We start from the raw sequence: 11,136 nt of genomic DNA on the forward strand, positions 1-11,136 counted from the left end.
AGTTTGTAATCAACTAAATCTTTCTTAAATCGGTAAAAAAAGAAAGTTGTATTTGACTGTGGGAAATTTTTAATTACTTGGGGTTTTCTCCGCTGTCTGCTGTTGTAAATGTAAATAAATTTTACGTTCTTTCTTTAAGTTGCTTTTTTTTTCATAACCAACTTCTAACTTATGCTGGTATAAAATTATTAAAAACAGGTGTTAATATTGTATCTTTTTTATTAAATTCGTGATGGATATCATTTGAAGAACAAATAAACTATTGAGTCATCATATTCATATTTCAAAAATTGTATATAAAATTCACTTAGCATTTGTCCTCCTCACATATATTCTCTAGTTATGAAGAATTTACTAGGAAGAAAGATACTTCATTTACTTTCTTGTTCATTCTTGTTTGTTTAAATTCTGAGTATTTAAAAAGCATCCTGTTGTTGCCAGCTTAGTGAATAATTTAAGGCTCCGTATACTCTATTATATAATCTTTATAGTAAATGCCTGGCATTTTATAGGAAATAGATTATGTTTGTGATAGTGAATGTGTTTGTCTTACAATAATTTGCTTTTAAGTTGTCAGTTCTATTTAATGCAACCAATAAAGCTTTTACTCATTCTCTTTTTCTCTTTGAAAACTTGCATTGCGTTCATTCTGAATTCATTAAAACCTAAAGGAATTTCAAAAATAGACTTCGGGTTTCAAGACTATTAAGAGCTGTATGTTGCGGAAAGACGTTATCTGTAGTGAAAGAAATCAGCAATTCTGTGAGTCGTTGATCGATTGTTTTCTGCTTGAAATAGATCTGATTAGTCCACAGTTATTGTTATGTATTAGATACATTTGCTGCGAGACGTTTTTTTTTTTTTTTTTTTAACGTAAGAAAAAATAAGGAAACTGAGATCGGATCTAAATTTTCCAGACAGGATAGTATTTTGGAAAATAAAGTAAACACATATGAAAAAATGAAGATTAACTTGTTGTTTGTCTTCACTTGCTTAAGCTCTTTAAGTCTAGCTGAATTTAAAAATTTCAGACCTACTAGAAGTTTTGAATTTTAAAAGGCTAAATTTTGCTGAGTAAGATATGAGTCAATCTTTTCTAGAAAAATCTAACTAAACAATTTTCATTTATAAATGACATTTGCTGTCAGCTCTGGACACATATTTGAGGAAGTATAAAATTAAATTAGTGAATTTTCTTAGCTTGGAATTGCTACTGCTCGTTGATCTTTCCAGTTTTCCTTCGTTCCAAGCAACAATGTGCTACAAAGTGTTATAAGTCAAAGGCTACTTTAAAATGTATGAGATATCTTGCTTCAGAAAATTTCGTTGAACTCTGATTTTTACTGCAAAACGAAAGATGTTTCATAAGACAACAGCTGTTCGGCAACATCTAAAACCTTCAATGGATTAGATTGATGGGTAGTTTTGCTGAAAGAATGATGCAGTTTAGCCTCTTTCTCCTCTCAATTAACCTCTCGTTTGAAAGCTTACATACTGATATAAAGTGTGCAGGATATGATTGATAAAAGCACTCTTCAGAAGAATTAGCTCATATCCAGTTTGTTTCAGTTACTGTTGTCGTTGCTGCTTCATCGCTATTGCTATTGCCCTCTCCATCCAGTCCTCTTCCTCATTTCCCCTTTTATCAGTATATTGATATGATTTGCCGCATATACCTTTCCTATCATATCACTTCCACTTCTAAATTGATAGCAGAATGAGCCCGGAAGCATTTACTTATCAAATTTTGAGCCATTTTTCTCTTTTCCAATTCAAATTCATATAAGCACGAAATGTTCATGACATTACTGCAATATTGAGAGCAGTTGCAATTATCCACATGATACTTATACATTTGTTTGTTTTTGATTTCTTATTTTCAAAAAGCTACAAATCAGACAATTTGTCCTTATGTGTCATCTTTATTTAGAAGCATTTGAAGTTCAAGTTTTATTCATAAGAATTATAGAGTGAAGTGAGTTTTAATGGAATGCTTGTGTGGGCGGTTTTGATTTGTGCATTACTTTAACCAATGAAATTTCTATATGATTAAATCAAATATTGCAAGCAACCACGTCATATTTATGATTTGCGAGCTGACATAGCTGATAAATTCACCAATTTCATTGCCCCTTTCATCATTTTTTTTTTTTTTTTTTGTGATAAACGATTTACACTAAAAAGTATGAAGTGCTAATCTTTGCTATCGTAAATTCAACGGATTCAGCTATATGTTGCGAATCACAGGGTTTGATGTTATAATGGAATGTTTTATGATAATATAATAGGGAACGAATTTTATGTAGGCCATTTATGGTACTTCTGCTTCTAGAATCTTTTTTTTTAGTAGTGTATATTAATGCATGGGGTGCGAAAGAAGTTTCCGGGCTTGTTAACATGGGTGGAGAGCGCAAATTAAAACTGGGAAATTTAACAGTGAGTAAAAATTTATAACATATGATATTTCCAAAAAATTCATTTATATCAGGTGTTTTTTTTTGACAAAAAAATTTATCAGACGTTATAAACTTTCGACCCATTTTTTTTTTTTTTTTTTTAAGCTAAGGAATGAATTTACAGCAACAACTTGATAAAGTTTAAATGTTACCATTTTTCTTAATTTTTGCTACTACCATCAACTCAGTTAAAGTCATCATTTTAGTCAAATCTAGTGAAAGTGACATCTAACGCGAAGCATTAAATCTTTGCTACTAAGTCCAACAAACCTAACTCTTTGGAAGCTTAGGGCTCTGTTCTAACTCGCGAAAATTAAGGATAGCTAAAAAATCCTGGAATGAAATCATTAAATTTGAATTGATATTCATCCACAACTTTTTCTTCCTGCACATCTTAACAAACAAACAAAGAATATTTTCCTATATATTTAGTGTTGAAAGATCAAGTTTAACGAAAATGTCACCGAAATGAATTTTATTTGTGTGAGTTAACACTTTTCCGCTTATCTTTAATTCCAAATTAACCGCCTGAAATTACTGCAGGCAATTGAGAAACTTTCGTTGACAATTAAAATGTATCACCGATTGATTCTGCTGGCATTAGTTGGCACTACTATGGCAAATGTTATTCCTTTCTCTATGAGTAATATTCCGGAAGAATATAAAGGTATGTGAAGTATAGAGTACAAGCAAAAGAATACAAATTATGTAAAGATAAAAGCGTAAAAATATAATGAGATCATGAAATATCTTTATGCTCTTATCTTTATGTACTTTATGCTCTTGTGTTTATGTAATTAGAATGAACCATAAATTCTTAAAATTTTATAAAATTCGCAAACTTATTCAATTAGATCTTTATAATAATCATCCATAAATTTAATCTCTCCTTGACCCTTAATCAGCATGTAATTCGGTTTCTTAAATTCATATTTCAAAGTTTGTCTTATAATGAATGCTTTAAAATATTCGTATTGAGAGGAGAGCTTTATAAATTTGCGGTAATTTCATTAATGAAGTTATCAAATAATATTTGTAATACACTTGAAGAATTTATACCTGAAGAAGTGAGGAATTTCTACAAAGATTTGACAGTGGAAGATAAAGAAATTCTTCGTGAATTAGCAAGCAAACATGCGACGTTTGCAAATGAAGATGCTGCACTGGAAGCGCTTAAAGACAAGTCCGATAAACTTTACAAAAACGCAGTGGAACTACGAAATTTCGTCAAAGCAAAAATTGACAGCTTAAAGCCAGATGCTAAAATATTTGTCGATGAGGTTATCCATACATTTTCCTATCAAAGTCCAAAACAGCGTCCAATTCATTCGTTAACTTTGCCTTTTCTGCTTCTGCAAAATATTAGTTAAACAAAATAATGCAGTAAATCTGATCCATCTCATTTCTATTTCTCTATTATGCTCAATTTTGTTCAGTTTATTTTATTAGCTTCAGCTAACAGTTAACATGGAAATAGTCAATCAGATTTTATCCAGAACGAGATGTATTGAAAAAATGAAAATATCAATTCGTGAATGGCGCATTAAAATAATTAAAATTTAAGATAATCGCCAAGGCACGATCATTGCGATCAGACGACGGGCACAAGCTTGATACAGAAAAAATTAAACAAGCAGCCCGAGATATCATTGCTAAATATCAAGCACTCAGTGAAGAAACTAAGGAAGAACTGAAAGTGACATTCCCTGCCATCGCCAAAATCATTGGCAGTGAGCTTTTCTTTAAAAAATTTATAATTGAAAGTCATTCTCGAGTATTGAAGAATGATAATGTAAAACCTCTCGTAACTTATGCTTGTCAAACTAAACATTCTGGAACTTATTTTTCATGGGAATATTTAAAAATTTCACGACTATTTATATGTACTTCCAAGAACAAATTCATGACTTTACATTTCAAATTATTGCTTAACATTTTATTACGAATAATATTTCAGACGAAAAACTCAAAAGGATCGCGAGTACCTTTTTACAAAAGAATTAGAGAAGTTTGGCCATCGAAACATTAATAATGTATTCGTTACCTTCTGTTGTATTCTACACCTATTCGGAAAAACAATTTTGGGGTAAAACAGAGGCATTGTTAGAAATTAATTAAATTGTTGAATTCATTTCTGAAATTTTTATTTTGGTCAGTATTGTTCACATAAACTATTTGTCAGCGCAATACGATAACTTTCACATGTTGTTGCCTGATCAGAAAAAAGAAAAGGAAGCTGTACAAGTGAACGGTGAAGAGTTTTTCGAAATTGAAAATACATAACATATAAAAAACTTATATAATTTCTTTAACACCTAGTCTTCATAGCTAATCGACAGTTTAAAATATAAAACTAGAAAACATAAAACAAGATCTACATAGAGTAAAGGTTTTTGAGTACTTACTCTAATTTAAATACGTTTTAAAATGGATTCCGACTGTTCAAAATAATTTGAAATAGCTCGATCCCATAGTCTCTTCTAAGTCTTAAATAATCAGATTTACAAGAACATCATTAATAATGAAGATAAAATTTATGTGCTTCTATAGTGCTTCTCAATTGCATCAATGATATCTGCCTTTTTAGCATATGGTTTAATGTAGACGAGCTCCTCGATTGCTTTCTTCTTTAACTGCGTTACCGTCATCTTCTCTAACTGAAATTTGCAGTGTTTAGAAAAAGCAAGTTGAAAATAGTTATTTTTAAGCAAGAATTAATATTAAGACAATAAGAAGCTATGGACTCGTTACATTTAAAATAATTAAGTAATAAGTACGAATATTGTCTGCAATATGTCAAACAAAACTAGCATTTTAATTTACCAAGTGATTACTAGCCAAATACAGCAAGCTTTCGTCCAACGATTTCTTCCTTTTTGTATTCCATGTGTTACCTGCTTAATAAATAAAAAATTCTTTGAAGAAATCTGCTAAAGTAATGATAAATATATTTTCACCTACTTAAGAAAACATCTTTATTCCTAAAGCAAATCGGTTCCAGAACGATAAATAGAAGCATTTGCAAGCACAAATATAGAAATGCACGATAAAGAGTTCAATCCAACATGTAAATGAAGAAAATCTTTAAAACTAACTTATATGATCAGTCTTTTTTGCTTCCTTACTGCACTTTTGCTCTGAATTGCAACTTTCAGACAGTAAGCAGGAACGAAATTCGTCCAGCTCCTTTTCTACCCTTTTCCGAAAATTATTGTACGCAAAATATGGCTCTAGAATATTGCTTTTCTACACCAGGGCTGTTAAGTAAAAGCTGACACCAATTAAGGTTGGTCAATTTAAAATTTCTAGTGTTCCAGTACAATCACTGTAACATGAAAAAGTTAACTGTTTGTAGCACTATTGCTAGAGCGTCAAAACACTTTTATATCTATTTATACAAATCTCTTAATGTTCACCTTACTGAGCTATCCATTTATTAACTGCAAACGAACATGGTTAAGCACGTCAGCCTTAAACAAAGTTTACGATACCAATCCTTTTACAGCTCATTTTAACAAATCCACGATGCAAAAAAAGAAACATACGGATCTGATCTTGAACTTCCGCTATTTCATCACAATCTAGAGCAAGAGCTTCAATCACTTTATAATGTTTTTGCAATACTGAAAATAAAAGATGATATACTTAATATTTCGAGAAAAGAAATAAAATACCAAAATTGTTTAAAATGGCTTCGCAACAAATAACTGAGTATTATTTTTTGTCAAAATAATCGACAAACTTGGAGCCACTCACCTGGATTATAAAATTTTTCGGGGAAATAACCAGATGTAAGTTTTTTCACCAATTTTTTTGCGACTTCAATCTGTTCCTTTGAGGCTAGAACTTGATCTTATTAGCTTTAGGCTTTCGTAATCTACAAACTTCAAGTCCTCAGTAATTTTTCATTATTTATACCATACTTTATACTATTTATAAATAAGGTTTTAATCCAACTGTCCAGCAAAAATTATAAAATACCAGCTGGCCAATCGCCGTCCGGATGAGTCATTTGTTCGCTGAAATCACGCTTATCTTCTGTAAATGGCAAATATATCAGATGAAACCCAGGGTAACGAAATTTTGAATTGAACTCGTCCTAAATATACATCGGTTACAGCAAGTAAATTGAAAATATCTTCGTTTGAAAAAAAGCTAAGTAAAGAAAGACGAAGATATATATATAAACTTTTGAATTATCCTCAGCAACGGACGCTTGTGGCACCAAAGCGACAAGCTTTGGCGGTACATTCGTTTTTTGAGTATATCGACATATAATCATTTTCCTCTGATTCATACAAACTTCATAAAGAGTACGGTACATTCGAGTAGAACCCAAAATATCCTAAAACTACACACATCTCATTTTAGCCACGATTACTGAGCGAATTTTTTTAATTCCAATCAGATCTAGACTAAGTTATTTGCAAAAATCATTTCAATTATCGTAGTATAAGGATTATGCCGGAAAGTATCACTATATTCCATAACAATCATATTTTTTTTTGCAATGTACCATATAAAAAAGCAGTGATGCAACTCTAAAATAAATTTATCAGATTTTCTAACCATTCATTAAATGTTCCTATTCAATGAAATGCAAAGGACACATATTTATTCACCTTTTCAAGAGGATAAACGAACTGTGAGCTTCGGACATGATGCGTGATTTTAAGACACGAAAGAGGTTTAAATCCGAGTAATACCATACCTATAAATGATATATAGAGAGTAAAACGAAAATTGAATACTGAAGGATAAACGAACATCTGCTACCCGTTCTTTCCTTCAAGAAGAAGTGAAACTAATGCACAAAAATGTTATTAGCAAAAATGTTTACTCAAAAAGAATCGATTTTAACCATACTTCCTTATTTCTTGCAAAATAATGAAATATGCAAGAAAACCTAAAACCTGGAGGTGTTAGCCTTCGCAACTTTTCGACTTCATCTGTGGATAGATCAACAACTTCACCTCCGATCTGTCGCTTTAGAATGATTTCCTTATCAAGTATTGGTATTTCCTCATTACTCTTAAAAAAAGGAATTATTTAGAAGGAAAATTAAAAGGAGGAATTATTTAAAAAATAAAACCTTACAAAACTCCGCCGTATCTAAAATAGATTTAAAAAGAAATTATATCTCAATCTAATACAAATGCTTCACAATGAAAATTTTAGAAAATCTAAATATGAACCTCTTTATTAACATATATATATGACCGCTGCATAATTTCATTTTTTTCAGCATTTAGAATCGCAGGCTGAGGAATCTTCTCTGAGTGTAGCAAAGAATAACTAAAAAATACTATTCTTGAAAGTGATTCCTAACTTTCCATATGAATAAATAAACATGAAAATAGAAATTTATAATCAAATATGAATTTTAATATATACGAATTATTTAAAAACTAACTGGGAAATCTTATAAATGAATTTCCGCTGCATCTAAAACAGATTTAGAAAGAATCTATTTATAACACTTCAAATGAAGTACAATAACACAAACATTCCAACTGAAAACTTCAATCCATTTCCGAATTCGAAATTCATGCCTGTTATATTTCGATGTGCATACTGCTTCTTTGGTATACTGCAAAACTGATAAACTAAATAACAAAATAACTAAATACACATGATTCTGCGAAAGTAATCTGCAGTAATGTATTTGTTTCAAAACTGTTATTAAATAATTATAAAAACAGAAAATCAAATACAGATAATCGCAAAAACTGTCTGAAACTAACTCTTTTTCCAGTTCGCCAATATTTGTGAAATTCTTTTCAACATCTGGGTCAAACTGCTCCTAAAACAAAAATAATCACAAGAAAAAAACTCCTGAAAAGCTAGTAATATGGACCAACGACGTTTTACATTATATAAAATGAAAAAAAATAGTACTAATGACATTTTATAAATTTTTTGTATTTATTACCATTAAACCTTACCAAAATATTGAATACAAATGTATCGTTTTCAGTAATAAGTGGAAAGATCAAAAACTCTGTGTTATGATTGCGAAGATCATCAGCATTTTTGCAGGCAGCAACACGATGCTGATTATTTGCACCAAATAGATTCATTTCGTTGGTGAACAAATAAACAGTCCGTTTTCGGAAATAAGGGCTACAATTTCATTACAGTAAAAAGTGGGCCATTCTGAAGTTTCTGCAGAAGCTCGCAGGTAAAATCAAAAAAAAAAAGTTCAAAAAAACTTACGTTCGGGAAGTCATTCTTTTAATGCATAAAAACAGTGCTTCGCTATAATCACAGTGACCATGTCCACCATATATGGCCTTGAAAGCTGACAATATATTTTCTGCAAATGAATTTGAATTTAAATTTTCTACACTAGAAATTGGAAAATTAATTGTAAATTTAGAAACCAGATTAGAAAACAATTAGAAGACTATCAAAAGGAATAAACAGAATTAAACTGAAGAATTCCCAACAGTTAAATGTTAGACACCATTTCAAGGATCAAATACGACTCTAAACTGAACAAACTTTACAGAGTTTTTTCCCTTACATTACATCACACAAGTAAGAGAATTTATAATAAAACTAATAGCCAAAGAATCCAATAAGATGCCTGATTTTAATAATTGATCTAATTCTTTGATTCGTTCAGCAGACACTTCTTCTATTTCTTGCATAACATATACATGGTCGATTGAATGCGATTTAATTTGCTGAAAACACTACCATTGTTAATGTACTTCCAGATTCTGGGTTTAACCACTATCGCATATCTATGGATGCTTTAAAATAATATCTCTTCAGCTCACTGAAAATTTCACTCCAAGTATATTTTAGATTATACACTTTGAAGCCTTCTTTCTGTTTGCATTCCTTTTTGACTGCTTTTCAATCATTCCCTCCCCCCCCCCCCCACCCAAAAAAAAAAACATTCTATTTTTAACGCATGCCATTCCAAAAACATCCAATGTTCCGTTTCATTCCGTATACAGTGGCTTTCGAGGGATTTAGCAACCACAAGAAGTCCTAAATTGACAAGTGTTAAGATCAGTGCTGAAAAAATTACAGTATTTAAGAGGATGCAACAAGTATACTCTCCGAATGCTGAAGTTACCGCTTTGTTGACCATTTGCAAACGCACAATCTGCAAGAGATGCAATTGATTAGCACATCAAGAAGATTATGGGTGTTGGTTGCAATAGACATGAGACGGATGAATTATACTTTCAAAGCTCTTCGAAATGAACAATCGCTTTCTGAATCAACACTTTTGTATTTCTCGAACATTTTGGGTGAAGCATCAACAAGGAAAATGGTACATTTCTTGCCACCATCTGCCAGTACGGATGCAGAGAGTTCTTCAAATTCATCGCCATCCGTAAATTCGTCATCTTCGTCTATCATCCCTGCAAATTTGATTTACAAATGAGTAGCACTGCACAAATACCATGCACTTTTATCATTTCGGTATCACTTTCGCTGAATTAATCAGAAGAATGAAGTATACAACGATCGCAACAATCCATTTCCTCTGATATTCACTCTGCGTTTCTCCTCTCTTGCTCTTCTATCCTATTTCGTCAGTTCAAATACTTCAATAGAACTTATGGATTAATCTTATTTAAGGATCTCAAATTGTGATCTTTGCTAGCCTCGCTGAGCGAAGTTGAACTTCTGTAGGAAGGGGTCACGACATTACAACGAAAATATCCAAGGTAGAACACTGTGTAATGCCTGGAACATGTGGGTTGATAGGATTATAGAATATGTGTGAGTGATCAGTGCTTACTTTGAGCAAAGATTCTCGTGACACATCTCTGTCACTCAATGTCTCATTGTTCCTCATAACAAGCCAAGTCCTCGAAAAAGAAGAAAAGAGAAGAGTTCTTTCTCGGTTCGTTCAGTGAGACATTTGATGGATGTGGAAGAAGCTGAGAGCGAACGACAGCTGCTAAGGCATTGGCCACATCTTGTAATATAGCTCCTCCTGTGCCCATGCCTCTTTTCTCCTTTCCTACTCCTTAGTACCCATTTCCGTTCACTTAATTTGGTAACTAGCTTAGCTCGTGATAACCAATCAGTCTGTCATGAATATACTATCATGACTTAGCATTAGCATCTGTGGGAGCAGGTAGCTCGTTGAAATTTCACTTTGGAGAAAGATAATGTTTGCTGTTCTTTCCTGAAAAATATGAAGTGTGTACAGCGCATGCTGTAGTTAGGTGGGATTTCACAGTGCAGGGTGACACTCTGCAAACTCTGCAAGGATGTTGCAGTAGTCTTTCCATCTCTCTCCTCTTTCTATTTGTCATTTATTTTCTTCTTTTCTGAATAAACTGTAAGCCTTTTATCTGCAACATATGTTGATGCCGAAGTGAGTGCTACATCGCTCTCTTTTATCAGTTCTTTCTATCACACCAATCACCTGTCCATCTGTCTGCCTCATCACTACTGTTTGATGAATCCAAAATCCTAACGAAATGGGTTGGATGAATCTTTCATGCATCTAGGAAGGACCAGAAATTTTTATCGGCCTTCACAAGAGCACTCTTGAAACCGTACTGACTAATTGATAGTTTATCATTAAGGATGAAAAGCATTGTCCATTATCACTCAGGTGTCGTAGTGATCTCAAAGAAAGGAAAAATTTTGTGGATCATTAAGTTAGATTATCAGTCTTTTGGACGACTTCTTCCGGATACTG

At 32.1% G+C, this 11,136-nt stretch overlaps 2 protein-coding genes across 4 annotated transcripts; one reads left to right on the forward strand and one right to left on the reverse strand.

Moving 5' to 3' along the window:
* Window positions 1-2,397: 2,397 nt before the first annotated feature.
* Bma-far-1 (BM20, putative) lies at window positions 2,398-4,460 on the forward strand (the record flags this gene model as incomplete). 2 transcript variants are annotated; one of them, XM_001899707.2, is made up of 5 exons in its annotated part: window positions 2,398-2,436; window positions 3,000-3,123; window positions 3,507-3,736; window positions 4,021-4,186; window positions 4,414-4,460. In XM_001899707.2, 5 exons carry the CDS (start codon window positions 2,398-2,400, stop codon window positions 4,458-4,460), a joined length of 606 nt encoding a protein of 201 aa, XP_001899742.2. The 2 variants fall into 2 exon arrangements, with proteins under 2 accessions (XP_001899742.2, XP_042932682.1); XM_043076748.1 differs by lacking the exon at window positions 2,398-2,436 and having other exon boundaries at window positions 3,030-3,123.
* A 530-nt stretch (window positions 4,461-4,990) lies between these two features.
* Window positions 4,991-9,836, reverse strand: Bma-cku-70 (ATP-dependent DNA helicase II, 70 kDa subunit, putative; the record flags this gene model as incomplete). 2 transcript variants are annotated; one of them, XM_043076750.1, is made up of 17 exons in its annotated part: window positions 4,991-5,113; window positions 5,280-5,350; window positions 5,552-5,686; window positions 6,002-6,079; window positions 6,213-6,296; window positions 6,438-6,555; window positions 6,646-6,801; window positions 7,079-7,167; window positions 7,370-7,487; window positions 7,652-7,751; window positions 7,963-8,046; window positions 8,201-8,259; window positions 8,402-8,579; window positions 8,673-8,772; window positions 9,046-9,145; window positions 9,499-9,576; window positions 9,657-9,836. In XM_043076750.1, the coding sequence occupies 17 exons, from the start codon at window positions 9,834-9,836 to the stop codon at window positions 4,991-4,993; spliced, it is 1,851 nt and encodes a 616-aa protein (XP_042932684.1). The 2 variants fall into 2 exon arrangements, with proteins under 2 accessions (XP_042932684.1, XP_042932683.1); XM_043076749.1 differs by having other exon boundaries at window positions 5,280-5,353.
* Window positions 9,837-11,136: the final 1,300 nt, after the last annotated feature.

The sequence above is a fragment of the Brugia malayi genome, assembly GCF_000002995.4.
Source record: "Brugia malayi strain FR3 genome assembly, contig: Bm_v4_Chr1_scaffold_001, whole genome shotgun sequence".
In the NCBI taxonomy this organism is placed as follows: Eukaryota; Metazoa; Nematoda; class Chromadorea; order Rhabditida; family Onchocercidae; genus Brugia; species Brugia malayi.